A 22868-nucleotide genomic window follows, 5' to 3' on the forward strand; every position below is an offset into this window, starting at 1 on the left:
TCACCACCATCACAACATCACCACCATCACAACATCACCATCACCATCATCACCATCACCGCCATCATCGCCATCACCGCCATCACCACCACCATCACTACCATCACCAACATCAGCATCATCACCATCACCACCATCATCACCATCACCACCATCACCAACATCACCATCACCACCATCATCACCACCACCATCACCACCATCATCACCATCACCACCATCACCTTCATCACCATCACCACCATCATCCCCATCATCCCCATCACCGCCATCACCACCATCACCAACATCACCACCATCACCACCATCATCACCATCATCACCATCACCAACATCATCACCACCATCACCACCATCACCATCACCACCATCACCACCATCATCACCACCATCACCAACATCACCACCATCACCGCCATCACCGACATCACCGCCATCACCACCATCACCATCCCCCTCATCCCTCACCCCCTACCCCCCCACGTAGTTTCCGGTTCCGCCAACAGCGATGGCCGCCGTTGGGATAATGGCGGCAGTCGTTGAAGGCGGCGGAGTTGTTGATGTTGGAGTTGTTGTTGATGTTGGAGTTGTTGGTGGTGGTGGTGGAGTTGCTGGAGAGGAGCCGATGGACGTGGAGGAGGTGGCGGACGACGGCGGCGAGGAGGAGGTGGACAACACAGAGGCGACAGCAGCGTCTGTGTGCGTGAGAAGAACTCTCACGAATCTCCTCCCGGTGAGCAGGGAGGCGATGGAGGAGGAGGATGAGGGAGGCGATGGAGGAGGAGGAGGAGGGAGGCGATGGAGGAGGAGGGAGGCGATGGAGGAGGAGGAGGGAGGCGATGGCCTCCTTCAGGCCACTCGCGGCGACTTCGTTTGTTTCGCTTGGCGCCACCACGGGGGGGCACCGCTAGCGCTGAGCTGCCCTGTGGAGTCTTTAGTGCAGCGAGCGAGCGTGGCTCTCACGTGGACAGTCACAGAGACTCATAGAGACACTTAGAGACCCACAGAGACACACAGAGACCCACAGAGACACACAGAGACCCACAGAGACACACAGAGACACAGAGAGACCCACAGAGACACACAGAGACACAGAGAGACCCAGAGAGACCCACAGAGACTCATAGAGACACAGAGACTCACAGAGACTCATAGAGACACAGAGACTCACAGAGACTCATAGAGACTCACAGAGACACACAGAGACCCATAGAGACTCACAGAGACTCATAGAGACTCACAGAGATACACAGAGAGACCCACAGAGACACACAGAGACCCACAGAGACACAGAGAGACCCACAGAGACTCATAGAGACATAGAGACTCATAGAGACTCACAGAGACACACAGAAACACATACTCACAGAGACCTATAGAGACCCACAGAGAGACTCATAGAGACACACAGAGACTCACAGAGACTCATAGAGACACACAGAGACACACAGAGACACATACTCACAGAGACCTATAGAGACCCATAGAGACACAGAGACTCACAGAGACCTATACTCACAGAGACACACAGAGACACAGAGACCCATAGAGACACACAGAGACTCACAGAGACCTATACTCACAGAGACTCACAGAGACACACAGAGACCCATAGAGACAGAGATTCACAGAGACCTATACTCACAGAGACTCACAGAGACACACAGAGACCCATAGAGACACACAGAGACTCACAGAGACAGAGACTCACAGAGACACGCAGAGGCACACAGAGGCACACAGAGACTCACAGAGACACACAGAGACACACAGAGACTCACAGAGACACACAGAGACTCACAGAGACACACAGAGACTCATACTCACAGAGACACACAGACTCACAGAGACACAGACTCACAGAGACTCACAGAGACACACAGAGACACACAGAGACCTATACTCACAGAGACTCACAGAGACAAACAGAGACTCACAGAGACACACAGAGACTCATACAGAGACACACAGATTCACAGAGACACACAGACTCACAGAGACACACAGAGACCTATACTCACAGAGACTCACAGAGACTCACAGAGACCCACAGAGACACACAGAGACACAGAGACACACAGAGACCCACAGAGACCCATAGAGACTCACAGGGACCCACAGAGACTCACGGAGACTCATGGAGACCCACAGAGACACAGAGACCCACAGATACCCACAGAGACACACAGAGACACAGAGAGACACACAGAGACTCACAGAGACCCACAGAGACCTACAGAGACTCACAGAGACACACAGAGACCTATACTCATAGAGACACACAGAGACTCACAGAGACCCATAGAGACCCACAGAGACCTATAGAGACTCATAGACTCATAGATACTCACAGAGACACACAGAGACTCATAGAGACCCACAGAGACACACAGAGACACACAGAGACTCATACTCACAGAGACACACAGACTCACAGAGACACACAGACTCACAGAGACTCACAGAGACACACAGAGACACACAGAGACCTATACTCACAGAGACTCACAGAGACCCACAGAAACACAGAGACTCACAGAGACACACAGAGACCCACAGAGACCTACAGAGACCCATAGAGACTCACAGGGACCCACAGAGACTCACGGAGACTCACGGAGACTCATGGAGACCCACAGAGACCCACAGAGACCCACAGAGACACAGAGAGACACACAGAGACTCACAGAGACCCACGGAGACCCACAGAGACTCACAGAGACTCACAGAGACACACAGAGACCTATACTCATAGAGACACACAGAGACTCACAGAGACCCATAGAGACCCACAGAGACCTATAGAGACTCATAGACTCATAGATACTCACAGAGACACACAGAGACTCATAGAGACCCACAGAGACACACAGAGACTCACAGAGACACAGAGAGACTCACAGGGACCCACAGAGACTCACAGAGACTCATGGAGACACACAGAGACACAGAGACCCACAGAGACACAGAGAGACCCACAGAGACCCACAGAGACTCACAGAGACCCACAGAGACACACAGGGACCCACAGAGACACACAGAGACACAGAGAGACCCACATAGACTCACAGACACAGAGACCCACAGAGACCCACAGAGACTCACAGAGACCCATACTCACAGAGACACACAGAGACACACAGAGACACAGAGAGACCCACAGAGACTCACAGAGACCCACAGAGACACAGAGACACACAGACCCACAGAGACACACAGACACAGAGAGACTCACAGAGACCCACAGAGACCCACAGAGACCCATTGAGACACACAGAGACTCACAGGGACCCACAGAGACTCACAGAGACCCACAGAGACTCACAGAGACCCACAGAGACCCACAGAGACTCACAGAGACCCACAGAGACCTATACTCACAGAGACTCACAGAGACCTATACTCACAGAGACACGCAGAGACCTATACTCACAGAGACCCATAGAGACCCACAGAGACCTATACTCATAGAGACCCATAGAGACTCATAGAGACCCATAGAGACTCACAGAGACTCACAGAGACCCACAGAGACGCAGACTCATAGAGACCCACAGAGACCCATACTCATAGAGACTCACAGAGACCCATACTCACAGAGACTCACAGAAACCCATAGAGACCCACAGAGACCTATACTCACAGAGACTCATAGAGACCCACAGAGACTCACAGAGACCCATAGAGACCTATACTCACAGAGACTCAGAGACCCATAGAGACCTATACTCACAGAGACTCATAGAGACCCACAGAGACTCACAGAGACCCACAGAGACTCACAGAGACCCACAGAGACACAGAGAGACACCCACAGAGACACACAGAGACCCACAGAGACACACAGAGACAGAGAGACCCACAGAGACTCACAGAGACCCACAGAGACCCACAGAGACACATTGAGACACACAGAGACTCACAGGGACCCACGGAGACTCACAGAGACCCACCGAGACTCACAGAGACTCACAGAGACCCACAGAGACCCACAGAGACTCACAGAGACCCACAGAGACCTATACTCACAGAGAATCACAGACCTATACTCACAGAGACACGCAGAGACCTATACTCACAGAGACCCATAGAGACCCACAGAGACCTATACTCATAGAGACCCATAGAGACTCATAGAGACCCATAGAGACTCACAGAGACTCACAGAGACCCACAGAGACGCAGACTCATAGAGACCCACAGAGACCCATACTCGTAGAGACTCACAGAGACCCATACTCACAGAGACTCACAGAAACCCATAGAGACCCACAGAGACCTATACTCACAGAGACTCACAGAGACCCATAGAGACCTATACTCACAGAGACTCACAGAGACCCATAGAGACACAGAGAGACCCACAGAGAGACCCACAGAGACACACAGAGACCCACAGAGACCCACAGAGACCCACAGAGACACACAGAGACAGAGAGACCCACAGAGACTCACAGAGACCCACAGAGACACACAGAGACTCACAGGGACCCACAGGGACCCACAGAGACTCACAGAGACCCACAGAGACTCACAGAGACCTATAGAGACACACAGAGACTCACAGAGACCCACAGAGACGCAGACTCATAGAGACCCACAGAGACCCATACTCGTAGAGACTCATAGAGACCCATACTCACAGAGACTCACAGAAACCCATAGAGACCCACAGAGACCTATACTCACAGAGACTCATAGAGACCCACAGAGACTCACAGAGACCCATAGAGACCTATACTCACAGAGACTCACAGAGACCCATAGAGACCTATACTCACAGAGACTCATAGAGACCCACAGAGACTCACAGAGACCCATAGAGACCCATACTCACAGAGACTCACAGAGACACACAGAGACACACAGAGACCTATACTCACAGAGACTCACAGAGACAGAGACTCACAGAGACACACAGAGACTCATACTCACAGAGACACAGATTCACAGAGACTCACAGAGACCCACAGAGACTCACAGAGACCTACAGAGACCTATACTCACAGAGACTCATAGGCCCATACTCATAGAGACTCATACAGACTCACAGAGACTCAGAGACCCATAGAGACCCACAGAAACCCATTCTCACAGAGACTCACAGAGACCCATACAGAGACCCACAGAGACCCATTCTCACAGAAATCAATACAGACTCACAGAGACCCACAGAGACTCACAGAGACCTACAGAGACCTATACTCACAGAGACTCATAGGCCCATACTCATAGAGACTCACAGAGACTCATACAGACTCACAGAGACTCAGAGACCCATAGAGACCCACAGAGACCCATACTCACAGAGACCCATACTCACAGAGACTCACAGAGACCCATATTCAGAGAGACTCACAGAGACCCATACTCACAAAGACTCACAGAGACTCACAGAGACCCATACTCACAGAGACTTACAGAGACCCATAGAAACCCACAGAGACCCACAGAGACCTATACTCACAGAGACTCACAGAGACCCACAGAGACTCACAGAGACCCACAGAGACATATACTCACAAAGACTCACAGAGACTCACAGAGACTCATAGAGACTCAGAGACCCACAGAGACCCACAGAGACCCATGCTCACAGAGACCCACAGAGACTCACAGAGACCCACAGAGACCCATACTCACAGAGACCCACAGAGACCTATACTCACAGAGACTCACAGAGACCCATAGAGACCCACCGAGACCTATACTCACAGAGACAGAGACCCATACAGACTCACAGAGACCCATACAGAGACCCATAGAGACCCATGGAGACCCATACTCATAGAGACCCATAGAGACATTTATACAAACCCACAGACCCACATAGACCCATGCTCATAGAGACCCACAGTGACCCATAGAGACTCATACAAACCCACAGAGGCCCACAGACCCATACTCAGAGACCCACAGAGACCCATACTCATAGGGACCCATAGAGACCTATATTCATACAAACCCACAGAGACCCACAGAGACCCATACTCATAGAGACCCATACTCAGAGCCCCACAGAGACCCATAGAGACCCATACTCATAGACACTCACAGAGACCCACAGACACCCACAGAGACATACTGAGAAGGTTGATGATGCTGCTGCTTATACTACTGGCTGCTGATGATGCTGATGTTACCGATAATGCTGCTTCTTCTGGTGATGCCTCTGCTGTTGATGCTTGTTGTTGATGCTTCTGTTGTTGATGCTGCTGTTCATGCTCTTCCTGTTCATGCTGCTGTTGCTGCAAACCTGAACTGCACTCACAAGCCCACTCGCTCGCTAGAATACTCACACACAGTCACTCACAGTCACACACAGTCACTCAACCACCCACTCACCCACCCACTCACTCACCCACCCACTCACTCACCCACCTACGCACCCACTCACTCACCCACCCACTCACTTAGCCACTCACTCACCCACCCACTCACTAACTTACCCACCCAGCCACTCACCCACCTATCCACTCACCCACCCACTCATCCACCCACCCACTCACTCATCCGCCCACCCACTCACCCAGCCACTCACCCACCCACTCAGTCACCCACCCACTCAGTCATCCACGCACCCACCCGCTCACCCACCCGCTCACCCACCCACTCACGTGTGACCACTCCGTATCTGTGACCACGCCTGCACCCCCCCCCCCCCCCCACGGCAGGATACGAGTCGCAAGTACGAGAACAAGTCCGGGACTTTCATCACTGGGGTGGATGTCACGTCCAAGGTGGGTGGGTGGAAAAGAGCTTCGTAATCTAAAGACACGTCCGGATTGTGAGTGGGTGGCTGGGTGAGTGGGTGGGTGAGTGGGTGAGTGGGTGATTGGGTGAGTGGGTGAGTGGGTGGGTGGGTGGGTGAATGGGTGGGTGGGTGAATGGGTGAGTGGGTGATTAAGTGAATGGGTGAGTGGGTGATTAAGTGAATGGGTGAGTGGGTGGGTGAGTGAGTGGGTGGGTGGGTGAGTGGGTGGGTGGGTCGGTGAATGGGTGGGTGGGTGAATGGGTGGGTGGGTGGGTGAATGGGTGGGTGGGTGATTAAGTGAATGGGTGAGTAGTTGAGTGGGTGATTGGGTGAGTGAATGTGTGAAAGAGTGAGGGAATGGATGGGTGGGTCAATTAATGGGTGGGTGAGTGGGTGAATGGGTGGTTGGTTGATTGGGTGAGTGGTTGAATGGGGGTGAGTGGGTGAGAGGGTAAATGAGTGAATGGGTGAAACAGTGAGTGAATGGGTGGGTGGGTGAATGAGTGAATGAGCAGGTGGGTGAGTGGGTGAATGGTTGTCTTCGTGAAAGTCTGTGTGTCCATGTGTATGGCACATGGCCTGGCACAAGCGTCGTGGTGACGTCACCGCCACTTAGTGGCAAATGGCGGTTGTTGTTGTTATGTGTGTGGGGAGCGGTGGTGCAGTGCTTGTCATGGTATTGGTGGTGGTGATGGTTTTGGTGGTGATGGTGATTAGGGGAGTGGTGATGGTGATTAGGGGAGTGGTGAGGGAATCATGAGGACGCAGCCCTTTGAGATTAAATATCCGAGTTCAATTGCCGCTCACGGCCAACACCACCGGTGACGATTATCTGAACTGGTCCTGGGCCTCTCCTAGGTCGGCTCAGCCTCAAATGAGTACCTGGTGTGGTGTGCAGTAAACATCGCTAGCACTGGGGAGACAAAGGCGGTCGGGCGTGGTGCTGGCCACCCACTCCCTCGTGTACTGTTCCGGCCTTCATAGGTGCTCGCTAACAGCACTTGCCCCTACAGTCTGTTAAGGCTACACAGGGGATCTTTGTGTGTGTCTGTGTGTGTGACTGTGTGTGTGTCTGTGTGTGTGTGTGTGACTGTGTGTGTGTGTCTGTGTGTGTGTGTGTCTGTGTGTGTGACTGTGTGTGTGTATGTGTGTGTCTGTGTGTCTGTGTGTGTGTCTGTGTGTGTGTGTCTGTGTGTGTGTGACTGTGTGTGTGTCTGTGTGTGTGTGTGTGTCTGTGCGTGTGTGTGTGTGTGTGTCTGTGCGTGTCTGCGTGCTACAGGAGGCTGTAGAGAGGAAGGAGCAGCGAGCGAAGAGGTTTCACTTCCGTGGCGACGAGGAGACACCTCACAGCGCCGTCGTCATTGACAAGGACGCGCTGAGGAAAGGTGTGTACATGTGCGTGTGTGCGCGTGTGTGTGTGCGTGTGTGTGTGCGTGTGTGTGTGTACATGTGCGTGTGTGCACGTGTGTGTGTGCGCGTGTGTGTGCGTGTGTGTACGCGTGTGTGTGCGCGTGTGTGTGTGCGTGTGTACATGTGCGTGTGTGTACATGTGCGTGTGTGTACATGTGCATGTGTGTGTACATGTGCGTGTGTGTACATGTGCATGTGTGTGTGCGTGTGTGTTGGTGTGTGTTTGCACTGAGGAGAGGCTTGCGGAGCCCCAATGAGGTTTCAGGAAAGGGCGGTCCTGCACAGATGCCATATTTTCTGTCCGTCTGCTAGAGCAGAGGTGTAGGGAATTCCAACAAGACCTACATCTCTGCTTTATTGACCTGGTCAAGGCCTATGATACCATCAGTAGGCCTGGGCTCTGGGTTGTTCTTCGTGCTTTCGGAGTCCCTGACCCTCTGCTCACGATCATTAAGGACCTTCATGATGGTGAGCGGGCCCGGGTAAAACTACGTGGCCGGGAGTCGGAGCGATTCCGTGTTCACCTTGGGGTGCGACAGGGATGTCCTCTGGCTCCCACATTATTTAGACCATATAGTTTGTGATGCCTTCGATGGCTGTACTGAAGGAATCTCCATCTGGTACAACAGGAGGCTGATCGATGCCCGGGTGCGGTCAAGGGATGGCTCCCTATTGGTTAACCACGTTATGTATGTTGATGATCTGGTGATTGCTGCTCACTCCGAGGAGGAGTTGGAGGCGCTGCTGCTGAGACTGGAGCGTGCCACTAAGAGATGGGGCCTTACCATCAGCCCCACCAAAACTAAGCACCTGCCTGGGTATTTTGTACCATCGGACACTCCACCCCCACAACTCCCAATCGGTGATGGGGCAGTTGTGGTTGAGAGTGGAGAATTTCCCAAACCTGGGCAGTGTGCTTATGACCGATTTGACACGGGAGGTCTTGCTCTGAATCAGTGGAGCGGCAATATCTTTTCATCGGCTGCGTAACGCTGTTGCTGTGTGGAAGCTACCTGGTCTGTCGCTCCGCACTAAGCTTCAAGTCTTCTCGGCCACGGTCATTCCCTCCCTTCTCTACGCTTGTGAAACGTGGACCCACCTAATGGAACATCTTTACCGGTTAGAATCGTTCAGGCTGGCACTGCCTATGATCCACCCTGGGTTTAACCTGCAGGCTGGATTGTGTGAGGAGCTCACAATTCCTTGAGAGATCTGGAAAAAGTCGCATCGGTGAGCTTCTCTAGCAGGCAAGGCTGCAATTGGCTGGGTCATGTAGCCCGCATGCCCAGCCACCGCATGGCCAGCCACCGTATGCCTAAACAGCTTTTATTCAGCAACAATGGAGGGCAGAGGAGCGGCGCTCACAACAACGAGCGGAGCGCCGGGTGGCTAAAGCACAGCAGGTTGGCACAGTAGGGGGCACAGGTGGTGCACCAGCCAGTCGTCTCAGTCAGTCGACCTGTGGCACCTGCTGGGTCTGCCCCGTGACCTCCTGCCAGCGGGCGTTGGACACTTCACGTGGCCTCAACTGGCACATAGCCTGGCACAAGCGTCGTGGTGACGTCACCGCCACTTTGTGGCGAATGGCGGTTGTTGTTGTTTGTGCATACGTGGGGAGCGGTAGTGTAGTGGTTAGCGCTACCATAATAGAGGTTTTTCTTAGTTAGAACGCGTAAATATATAAATGTTGTGTCGTTAAACCCGCCACCACCCGACACAGCCAACTGGTAAGGGTTGTCACGTCAACAGAACGTGCCAATTCGTCACTAGTACCGGATTTTCCCGCATATACCCCGCAAAAATAGCGTTTTGTGTAAAACAAATATTCAGATCGCCCGCACCTCCATACACCCCGCATGCATTCATATCTCTAATGTCGTTACCGCAGCTTAATACGAAGTTTACATTTGTAATACATTCCACTATCAATTGTTAACATTAAAATCATAACGTGCACAAAGACAACAAACTAACGGGGAAACGAGTGAACTTTAAAATGTAAATAAGTAACAGAAGTAAATATCCAATAAATAAGTGACACATCACTGGTAGATAGGTACAGTTTTAGCGCTGGTAGATTGTGCACTGCGCAAACAATAGCGGCACTACGGTGACGCCCACCCCACCCCATCTCTCTCTCCCCCCAGCTCTCCCGTAGCGGTAAACAAAGTGCCCCCACTTGTTCCAACATTGTCGTTTTATTGTACGAACAATTCGAGTAATTTAAAACGTGATAATGTGCAATTTTAGTGTGAGTGGTTTATTCAGCAGTGCTTTAGTCAAAGGTCAGTGCTGCGTAGTGGATAGTCCTACCATGAAAACATCAAACGAGTCATGACATGTCACACGTGTACAATATTTTTGGGATTGCCCGCACCTCCACATACCCCGCAGGGTCTTGTTTTGTTTGTAGAAAGTGGCCGACCCCGTGGTGTTATGATGCAGGGAAATACGGCACAGCGGTTGTGTGTTGGAGAGCCAGCAACTACAACTCGCTCCGTCAGCTCGTTGTAGTTGCTGGCGACACGTCACAGTACTCAGATTGTCAATGCTGTGGCTTGGCTCTCCAGCACACACCTGGTGTGCTGTACCAGTGACGATTATCTCAACCGGTACTGGGCCTCCCCTAGGTTGACTCAGCCGCAAATGAGTACCTGGTCTGGTGTGCGTGTAACCCAGAAAACCATGGGACTGGTCTCCCTCCCTCTCCCCCTCCCTCCCAGCTGTGCCGGAGGTGCGTCTGGATGCGCTGTTCTTGGCCGGGGTGGACGACATGAGCACCGAAGAGATCTTCACTCTCTTCCAGAACTACGCTCCAGCCTCCATTGAGTGGATCAACGACTCCTCCTGTGAGTGACAGGAGGGCGATGGGGGGGGCCTCGAAACCTTAGTCTGGCTCTGTGAGTCTCAGTGATTAACACTGAACCCTGTGGGAGCCTTAGTCTGGTTCTGTGAGTCTCAATAATTAACACTGAACCCTATGGGAGTCTTCGTCTGGCTCTGTGAGTCTCAGTGATTAACACTGAACCCTGTGGGAGCCTTAGTCTGGCTCTGTGAGTCTCACTGATTAACACTGAACCCTGTGGGAGCCTTAGTCTGGCTCTGTGAGTCTCAGTGATTAACACTGAATCCTGTGGGAGCCTTAGTCTGGCTCTGTGAGTCTCGGTGATTAACACTGGACCCTGTGGGAGCCTCAGTCTGGTTCTGTGAGTCTCAATGATTAACACTGAACCCTATGGGAGTCTTCGTCTGGCTCTGTTAGTCTCAGTGATTAACACTGAACCCTGTGGGAGTCTTAGTCTGGCTCTGTGAGTCTCACTGATTAACACTGAACCCTGTGGGAGTCTTCGTCTGGCTCTGTGAGTCTCAGTGATTAACACTGAACCCTGTGGGAGCCTTAGTCTGGCTCTATGAGTCTCAGTGATTAACACTGAACCCTGTGGGTGTCTTAGTCTGGCTCTGTGAGTCTCACTGATTAACACTGAACCCTGTGGGAGTCTTAGTCTGGCTCTGTGAGTCTCACTGATTAACACTGAACCCTGTGGGACCCTTAGTCTGACTCTGTGAGTCTCACTGATTAACACTGAACCCTGTGGGAGCCTTAGTCTGGCTCTGTGAGTCTCACTGATTAACACTGAACCCTGTGGGAGCCTTAGTCTGGCTCTGTGAGTCTCAGTGATTAACACTGAATCCTGTGGGAGCCTTAGTCTGGCTCTGTGAGTCTCAGTGATTAACACTGAACCCTGTGGGAGCCTCAGTCTGGTTCTGTGAGTCTCAATGATTAACACTGAACCCTATGGGAGTCTTCGTCTGGCTCTGTTAGTCTCAGTGATTAACACTGAACCCTGTTGGAGCCTTAGTCTGGCTCTGTGAGTCTCACTGATTAACACTGAACCCTGTGGGAGCCTTAGTCTGGCTCTGTGAGTCTCACTGATTAACACTGAACCCTGTGGGAGTCTTAGTCTGGCTCTGTGAGTCTCAGTGATTAACACTGAACCCTGTGGGAGTCTTAGTCTGGCTCTGTGAGTCTCAGTGATTAACACTGAACCCTGTGGGAGCCTTAGTCTGGCTCTGTGAGTCTCAGTGATTAACACTGAACCCTGTGGGAGCCTTAGTCTGGCTCTGTGAGTCTCAGTGATTAACACTGAACCCTGTGGGAGTCTTCGTCTGGCTCTGTTAGTCTCAGTGATTAACACTGAACCCTGTGGGAGCCTTAGTCTGGCTCTGTGAGTCTCAGTGATTAACACTGAACCCTGTGGGAGCCTTAGTCTGGCTCTGTGATTCTCACTGATTAACACTGAACCCTGTGGGAGCCTTAGTCTGGCTCTGTGAGTCTCAGTGATTAACACTGAACCCTGTGGGAGCCTTAGTCTGGCTCTGTGAGTCTCAGTGATTAACACTGAACCCTGTGGGAGCCTGTCTGGCTCTGTGAGTCTCAGTGATTAACACTGAACCCTGTGGGAGCCTTAGTCTGGCTCTGTGAGTCTCACTGATTAACACTGAACCCTGTGGGAGTCTTAGTCTGGCTCTGTGAGTCTCAGTGATTAACACTGAACCCTGTGGGAGCCTTAGCCTGGCTCTGTGAGTCTCAGTGATTAACACTGAACCCTGTGGGAGTCTTAGTCTGGCTCTGTGAGTCTCAGTGATTAACACTGAACCCTGTGGGAGCCTTAGTCTGGCTCTGTGAGTCTCAGTGATTAACACTGAACCCTGTGGGAGCCTTAATCTGGCTCTGTGAGTCTCAGTGGCTAACACTGAACCCTGTGGGAGCCTTAGTCTGGCTCTGTGAGTCTCAGTGATTAACACTGAACCCTGTGGGAGTCTTCGTCTGGCTCTGTGAGTCTCACTGATTAACACTGAACCCTGTGGGAGCCTTAGTCTGGCTCTGTGAGTCTCTCTGATTAACACTGAACCCTGTGGGAGTCTTAATCTGGCTCTGTGAGTCTCAGTGATTAACACTGAACCCTGTGGGAGTCTTAGTCTGGCTCTGTGAGTCTCACTGATTAACACTGAACCCTGTGGGAGCCTTAGTCTGGCTCTGTGAGTCTCAGTGATTAACACTGAACCCTGTGGGAGCCTTAGTCTGGCTCTGTGAGTCTCTCTGATTAACACTGAACCCTGTGGGAGTCTTAATCTGGCTCTGTGAGTCTCAGTGATTAACACTGAACCCTGTGGGAGTCTTAGTCTGGCTCTGTGAGTCTCACTGATTAACACTGAACCCTGTGGGAGCCTTAGTCTGGCTCTGTGAGTCTCAGTGATTAACACTGAACCCTGTGGGAGTCTTAGTCTGCCTCTGTGAGTCTCTCTGATTAACACTGAACCCTGTGGGAGTCTTAGTCTGCCTCTGTGAGTCTCTCTGATTAACACTGAACCCTGTGGGAGTCTTAGTCTGGCTCTGTGAGTCTCAGTGATTAACACTGAACCCTGTGGGAGCCTTAGTCTGGCTCTGTGAGTCTCAGTGATTAACACTGAACCCTGTGGGAGCCTTAGTCTGGCTCTGTGAGTCTCACTGATTAACACTGAACCATTTGGGAGCCTTAGTCTGGCTCTGTGAGTCTCAGTGATTAACACTGAACCCTGTTGGGAGTCTTAGTCTGGCTCTGTGAGTCTCAGTGATTAACACTGAACCCTGTGGGAGCCTTAGTCTGGCTCTGTGAGTCTCACTGATTAACACTGAACCCTGTGGGAGCCTTAGTCTGGCTCTGTGAGTCTCAGTGATTAACACTGAACCCTGTGGGAGCCTTAGTCTGGCTCTGTGAGTCTCAGTGATTAACACTGAACCCTGTGGGAGCCTTAGTCTGGTTCTGTGAGTCTCAATAATTAACACTGAACCCTATGGGAGTCTTCGTCTGGCTCTGTTAGTCTCAGTGATTAACACTGAACCCTGTGGGAGCCTTAGTCTGGCTCTGTGAGTCTCACTGATTAACACTGAACCCTGTGGGAGCCTTAGTCTGGCTCTGTGAGTCTCAGTGATTAACACTGAATCCTGTGGGAGCCTTAGTCTGGCTCTGTGAGTCTCGGTGATTAACACTGAACCCTGTGGGAGCCTCAGTCTGGTTCTGTGAGTCTCAATGATTAACACTGAACCCTATGGGAGTCTTCGTCTGGCTCTGTTAGTCTCAGTGATTAACACTGAACCCTGTGGGAGTCTTAGTCTGGCTCTGTGAGTCTCACTGATTAACACTGAACCCTGTGGGAGTCTTCGTCTGGCTCTGTGAGTCTCAGTGATTAACACTGAACCCTGTGGGAGCCTTAGTCTGGCTCTGTGAGTCTCAGTGATTAACACTGAACCCTGTGGGTGTCTTAGTCTGGCTCTGTGAGTCTCACTGATTAACACTGAACCCTGTGGGAGTCTTAGTCTGGCTCTGTGAGTCTCACTGATTAACACTGAACCCTGTGGGACCCTTAGTCTGACTCTGTGAGTCTCACTGATTAACACTGAACCCTGTGGGAGCCTTAGTCTGGCTCTGTGAGTCTCACTGATTAACACTGAACCCTGTGGGAGCCTTAGTCTGGCTCTGTGAGTCTCAGTGATTAACACTGAATCCTGTGGGAGCCTTAGTCTGGCTCTGTGAGTCTCAGTGATTAACACTGAACCCTGTGGGAGTCTTAGTCTGGCTCTGTGAGTCTCAGTGATTAACACTGAACCCTGTGGGAGCCTTAGTCTGGCTCTGTGAGTCTCAGTGATTAACACTGAACCCTGTGGGAGCCTTAGTCTGGCTCTGTGAGTCTCAGTGATTAACACTGAACCCTGTGGGAGCCTTAGTCTGGCTCTGTGAGTCTCAGTGATTAACACTGAACCCTGTGGGAGCCTTAGTCTGGCTCTGTGATTCTCACTGATTAACACTGAACCCTGTGGGAGTCTTCGTCTGGCTCTGTGAGTCTCACTGATTAACACTGAACCCTGTGGGAGTCTTCGTCTGGCTCTGCGAGTCTCAGTGATTAACACTGAACCCTGTGGGAGCCTTACTCTGGCTCTGTGAGTCTCATTGATTAACACTGAACCCTGTGGGAGCCTTAGTCTGGCTCTGTGAGTCTCAGTGATTAACACTGAACCCTGTGGGAGCCTTAGTCTGGCTCTGTGAGTCTCAGTGATTAACACTGAACCCTGTGGGAGTCTCAGTGTGTGCCACAGTGCCTGCCTTCATAGGCCCCGCTGCTACTCGCTACTAGCAGCACTTGCCCCTACAGCCCTGCTAGAGGCTACCTGGGGGAGCTTTGTCTCTGCCTTTGCCCTGTGCTCAGGCAACGTGGTGTGGCTGGACGAGGACTCAGCGTCGCGAGCGCTGCTCAGCCTGAGCCAGGCCACAAACTCCGAGCCGCTGCCCAAAGCCCCCGAGAAGCCGCGAGGTGAGGGGGGTGGCCTGGGTTCGACTCCACACCCAGCCAACAGACAGAGACCCATAGACTCACCACACAGAGACCCATAGACTCACCACACAGAGACCCATAGACTCACCACACAGACCCATAGACTCACCACACAGAGACCCATAGACTCATGCACAGAGACCCATAGACTCATGCACAGAGACCCATAGACTCACCACACAGAGACCCATAGACTCACCACACAGAGACCCATAGACTCACCACACAGAGACTCATAGACTCACCACACAGAGACCCATAGACTCACCACACAGAGACCCATAGACTCACCACACAGAGACTCATAGACTCACCACACAGAGACCCATAGACTCACCACACAGAGACCCATAGACTCACCACACAGAGACTCATAGACTCACCACACAGATACCCATAGACTCACCACACAGAGACCCATAGACGCACCACACAGAGACCCATAGACTCACCACACAGACCCATAGACTCACCACACAGACCCATAGACTCACCACACAGACCCATAGACTCACCACACAGACCCATAGACTCACCACACAGAGACCCATAGATTCATGCACAGAGACCCATAGACTCACGCACAGAGACTCATAGACTCACCACACAGAGACTCATAGACTCACCACACAGAGACCCATAGACTCACCACACAGAGACTCATAGACTCACCACACAGAGACCCATAGACTCACCACACAGAGACCCATAGACTCACCACACAGGGACTCATAGACTCACCACACAGACCCATAGACTCACCACACAGAGACCCATAGACTCACCACACAGAGACCCATAGACTCACACAGAGACCCATAGACTCACCACACAGAGACCCATAGACTCACCACACAGAGACCCATAGACTCACCACACAGAGACCCATAAACTCACCACACAGACCCATAGACTCAGCACACAGAGACCCATAGACTCAGCACACAGATACCCATAGACTCACCACACAGAGACCCATAGACTCACCACACAGAGACCCATAGACTCACCACACAGAGACCCATAGACTCAGCACACAGATACCCATAGACTCACCACACAGAGACCCATAGACGCACCACACAGAGACCCATAGACTCACCACACAGACCCATAGACTCACCACACAGACCCATAGACTCACCACACAGACCCATAGACTCACCACACAGACCCATAGACTCACCACACAGAGACCCATAGATTCATGCACAGAGACCCATAGACTTACGCACAGAGACTCAGACTCACCACACAGAGACTCATAGACTCACCACACAGAGACCCATAGACTCACCACACAGAGACTCATAGACTCACCACACAGAGACCCATAGACTCACCACACAGAGACCCATAGACTCACCACACAGGGACTCATAGACTCACCACACAGACCCATAGACTCACCACACAGAGACCCATAGACTCACCACACAGAGACCCATAGACTCACACAGAGACCCATAGACTCACCACACAGAGACCCATAGACTCACCACACAGAGACCCATAGACTCACCACACAGAGACCCATAAACTCACCACACAGACCCATAGACTCAGCACACAGAGACCCATAGACTCAGCACACAGATACCCATAGACTCACCACACAGAGACCCATAGACTCACCACACAGAGACCCATAGACTCACCACACAGAGACCCATAGACTCAGCACACAGATACCCATAGACTCACCACACAGAGACCCATAGACTCACCACACAGAGACCCATAGACTCACCACACAGAGACCCATAGACTCACCACACAGAGACCCATAGACTCACCACACAGAGACTCATAGACTCACCACACAGAGACCCATAGACTCACCACACAGAGACCCATAGACTCACCACACAGAGACTCATAGACTCACCACACAGACCCATAGACTCACCACACAGAGACCCATAGACTCACCACACAGAGACCCATAGACTCACAACACAGAGACCCATAGACTCACACAGAGACCCATAGACTCACCACACAGATGCCCATAGACTCACCACACAGAGACCCATAGACTCACCACACAGAGACCCATAGACTCACCACACAGAGACCCATAAACTCACCACACAGACCCATAGACTCAGCACACAGAGACCCATAGACTCAGCACACAGAGACTCATAGACTCACCACACAGAGACCCATAGACTCAGCACACAGAGACCCATAGACTCAGCACACAGATACCCATAGACTCACCACACAGAGACCCATAGACTCACCACACAGAGACCCATAGACTCACCACACAGAGACCCATAGACTCACCACACAGAGACCCATAGACTCACCACACAGAGACCCATAGACTCACCACATAGAGACCCACAGACTCACCACACAGAGACCCATAGACTCACCGCACAGAGACCCATAGACTCAGCACACAGAGACCCATAGACTCACCACACAGAGACACATAGACTCACCACACAGAGACCCACAGACTCAGCACACAGAGACCCATAGACTCACACAGAGACCCATAAACTCACCACACAGACCCATAGACTCAGCACACAGAGACCCATAGACTCAGCACACAGAGACTCATAGACTCACCACACAGAGACCCATAGACTCACCACACAGAGACCCATAGACTCACCACACAGAGACCCATAGACTCACCACATAGAGACCCACAGACTCACCACACAGAGACCCATAGACTCACCGCACAGAGACCCATAGACTCAGCACACAGAGACCCATAGACTCACCACACAGAGACACATAGACTCACCACACAGAGACCCACAGACTCAGCACACAGAGACCCATAGACTCACACAGAGACCCATAGACTCACCACACAGAGACCCATAAACTCACCACACAGACCCATAGACTCAGCACACAGAGACCCATAGACTCAGCACAACGAGACTCATAGGCTCACCACACAGAGACCCATAGACTCAGCACACAGAGACCCATAGACTCAGCACACAGAGACCCATAGACTCACCACACAGAGACCCATAGACTCACCACACAGAGACCCATAAACTCACACAGAGACCCATAGACTCACCACACAGAGACCCATAGACTCACCACACAGAGACCCATAGACTCACCACACAGAGACTCATAGACTTACCACACAGACCCATAGACTCACCACACAGAGACCCATAGACTCACCACACAGAGACCCATAGACTCACACAGAGACCCATAGACTCACCACACAGAGACCCATAGACTCACCACACAGAGACCCATAGACTCACCACACAGAGACCCATAGACTCACCACACAGAGACCCATAAACTCACCACACAGACCCATAGACTCAGCACACAGAGACCCATAGACTCAGCACACAGAGACTCATAGACTCACCACACAGAGACCCATAGACTCAGCACACAGAGACCCATAGACTCAGCACACAGATACCCATAGACTCACACAGAGACCCATAGACTCAGCACACAGAGACCCATAGACTCAGCACACAGAGACCCATAGACTCACCACACAGAGACACATAGACTCACCACACAGAGACACATAGACTCACCACACAGAGACCCATAAACTCACCACACAGACCCATAGACTCAGCACACAGAGACCCATAGACTCAGCACAACGAGACTCATAGACTCACCACACAGAGACCCATAGACTCAGCACACAGAGACCCATAGACTCAGCACACAGAGACCCATAGACTCACCACACAGAGACCCATAGACTCACCACACAGAGACCCATAAACTCACACAGAGACCCATAGACTCACCACACAGAGACCCATAGACTCACCACACAGAGACCCATAGACTCACCACACAGAGACTCATAGACTTACCACACAGACCCATAGACTCACCACACAGAGACCCATAGACTCACCACACAGAGACCCATAGACTCACACAGAGACCCATAGACTCACCACACAGAGACCCATAGACTCACCACACAGAGACCCATAGACTCACCACACAGAGACCCATAGACTCACCACACAGAGACCCATAAACTCACCACACAGACCCATAGACTCAGCACACAGAGACCCATAGACTCAGCACACAGAGACTCATAGACTCACCACACAGAGACCCATAGACTCAGCACACAGAGACCCATAGACTCAGCACACAGATACCCATAGACTCACACAGAGACCCATAGACTCAGCACACAGAGACCCATAGACTCAGCACACAGAGACCCATAGACTCACCACACAGAGACCCATAAACTCACACAGAGACCCATAGACTCACCACACAGAGACCCATAGACTCACCACACAGAGACCCATAGACTCACCACACAGAGACTCATAGACTCACCACACAGACCCATAGACTCACCACACAGAGACCCATAGACTCACCACACAGAGACCCATAGACTCACCACACAGGGACTCATAGACTCACCACACAGACCCATAGACTCACCACACAGAGACCCATAGACTCACCACACAGAGACCCATAGACTCACACAGAGACCCATAGACTCACCACACAGAGACCCATAGACTCACCACACAGAGACCCATAGACTCACCACACAGAGACCCATAAACTCACCACACAGACCCATAGACTCGGCACACAGAGACCCATAGACTCAGCACACAGATACCCATAGACTCACCACACAGAGACCCATAGACTCACCACACAGAGACCCATAGACTCACCACACAGAGACCCATAGACTCAGCACACAGATACCCATAGACTCACCACACAGAGACCCATAGACGCACCACACAGAGACCCATAGACTCACCACACAGAGACCCATAGACTCACCACACAGACCCATAGACTCACCACACAGACCCATAGACTCACCACACAGACCCATAGACTCACCACACAGACCCATAGACTCACCACACAGAGACCCATAGATTCATGCACAGAGACCCATAGACTTACGCACAGAGACTCATAGACTCACCACACAGAGACTCATAGACTCACCACACAGAGACCCATAGACTCACCACACAGAGACTCATAGACTCACCACACAGAGACCCATAGACTCACCACACAGAGACCCATAGACTCACCACACAGGGACTCATAGACTCACCACACAGACCCATAGACTCACCACACAGAGACCCATAGACTCACCACACAGAGACCCATAGACTCACACAGAGACCCATAGACTCACCACACAGAGACCCATAGACTCACCACACAGAGACCCATAGACTCACCACACAGAGACCCATAAACTCACCACACAGACCCATAGACTCAGCACACAGAGACCCATAGACTCAGCACACAGATACCCATAGACTCACCACACAGAGACCCATAGACTCACCACACAGAGACCCATAGACTCACCACACAGAGACCCATAGACTCAGCACACAGATACCCATAGACTCACCACACAGAGACCCATAGACTCACCACACAGAGACCCATAGACTCACCACACAGAGACCCATAGACTCACCACACAGAGACCCATAGACTCACCACACAGAGACTCATAGACTCACCACACAGAGACCCATAGACTCACCACACAGAGACCCATAGACTCACCACACAGAGACTCATAGACTCACCACACAGACCCATAGACTCACCACACAGAGACCCATAGACTCACCACACAGAGACCCATAGACTCACCACACAGAGACCCATAGACTCACACAGAGACCCATAGACTCACCACACAGATGCCCATAGACTCACCACACAGAGACCCATAGACTCACCACACAGAGACCCATAGACTCACCACACAGAGACCCATAAACTCACCACACAGACCCATAGACTCAGCACACAGAGACCCATAGACTCAGCACACAGAGACTCATAGACTCACCACACAGAGACCCATAGACTCAGCACACAGAGACCCATAGACTCAGCACACAGATACCCATAGACTCACCACACAGAGACCCATAGACTCACCACACAGAGACCCATAGACTCACCACACAGAGACCCATAGACTCACCACACAGAGACCCATAGACTCACCACACAGAGACCCATAGACTCACCACATAGAGACCCACAGACTCACCACACAGAGACCCATAGACTCACCGCACAGAGACCCATAGACTCAGCACACAGAGACCCATAGACTCACCACACAGAGACACATAGACTCACCACACAGAGACCCACAGACTCAGCACACAGAGACCCATAGACTCACACAGAGACCCATAAACTCACCACACAGACCCATAGACTCAGCACACAGAGACCCATAGACTCAGCACACAGAGACTCATAGACTCACCACACAGAGACCCATAGACTCACCACACAGAGACCCATAGACTCACCACACAGAGACCCATAGACTCACCACACAGAGACACATAGACTCACCACACAGAGACCCACAGACTCAGCACACAGAGACCCATAGACTCACACAGAGACCCATAGACTCACCACACAGAGACCCATAAACTCACCACACAGACCCATAGACTCAGCACACAGAGACCCATAGACTCAGCACACAGAGACTCATAGACTCACCACACAGAGACCCATAGACTCAGCACACAGAGACCCATAGACTCACCACACAGAGACACATAGACTCACCACACAGAGACCCACAGACTCAGCACACAGAGACCCATAGACTCACACAGAGACCCATAGACTCACCACACAGAGACCCATAAACTCACCACACAGACCCATAGACTCAGCACACAGAGACCCATAGACTCAGCACACAGAGACTCATAGACTCACCACACAGAGACCCATAGACTCAGCACACAGAGACCCATAGACTCAGCACACAGAGACCCATAGACTCACCACACAGAGACCCATAGACTCACCACACAGAGACCCATAAACTCACACAGAGACCCATAGACTCACCACACAGAGACCCATAGACTCACCACACAGAGACCCATAGACTCACCACACAGAGACTCATAGACTCACCACACAGACCCATAGACTCACCACACAGAGACCCATAGACTCACCACACAGAGACCCATAGACTCACACAGAGACCCATAGACTCACCACACAGAGACCCATAGACTCACCACACAGAGACCCATAGACTCACCACACAGAGACCCATAGACTCACCACACAGAGACCCATAAACTCACCACCCAGACCCATAGACTCAGCACACAGAGACCCATAGACTCAGCACACAGAGACTCATAGACTCACCACACAGAGACCCATAGACTCAGCACACAGAGACCCATAGACTCAGCACACAGATACCCATAGACTCACACAGAGACCCATAGACTCAGCACACAGAGAC

At 51.7% G+C, this 22868-nt stretch overlaps 1 protein-coding gene across 5 annotated transcripts in view; it reads left to right on the forward strand.

The window, feature by feature from the left end:
* The first annotated feature begins 471 nt into the window (after positions 1-471).
* The window catches only part of LOC142908245 (uncharacterized), a 55699-nt gene continuing 33302 nt past the window's right edge, over positions 472-22868 (forward strand). For all 5 annotated transcript variants that reach the window (XM_076058632.1, XM_076058635.1, XM_076058633.1 and 2 more), the window contains exons 1-5: positions 472-733; positions 6675-6740; positions 8034-8139; positions 10888-11013; positions 15410-15514. In XM_076058632.1, the coding sequence (XP_075914747.1) occupies positions 509-733; positions 6675-6740; positions 8034-8139; positions 10888-11013; positions 15410-15514 (628 nt within the window). In that variant the 5' untranslated portion in view covers positions 472-508. The remainder of the gene's footprint in view (positions 734-6674; positions 6741-8033; positions 8140-10887; positions 11014-15409; positions 15515-22868) is intronic.

The sequence above is a fragment of the Petromyzon marinus genome (assembly GCF_048934315.1).
Source record: "Petromyzon marinus isolate PM22_M1 ecotype Great Lakes invasive population chromosome 77 unlocalized genomic scaffold, UKy_Petmar_22M1.pri1.0 chr77_unloc.4, whole genome shotgun sequence".
In the NCBI taxonomy this organism is placed as follows: Eukaryota; Metazoa; Chordata; class Hyperoartia; order Petromyzontiformes; family Petromyzontidae; genus Petromyzon; species Petromyzon marinus.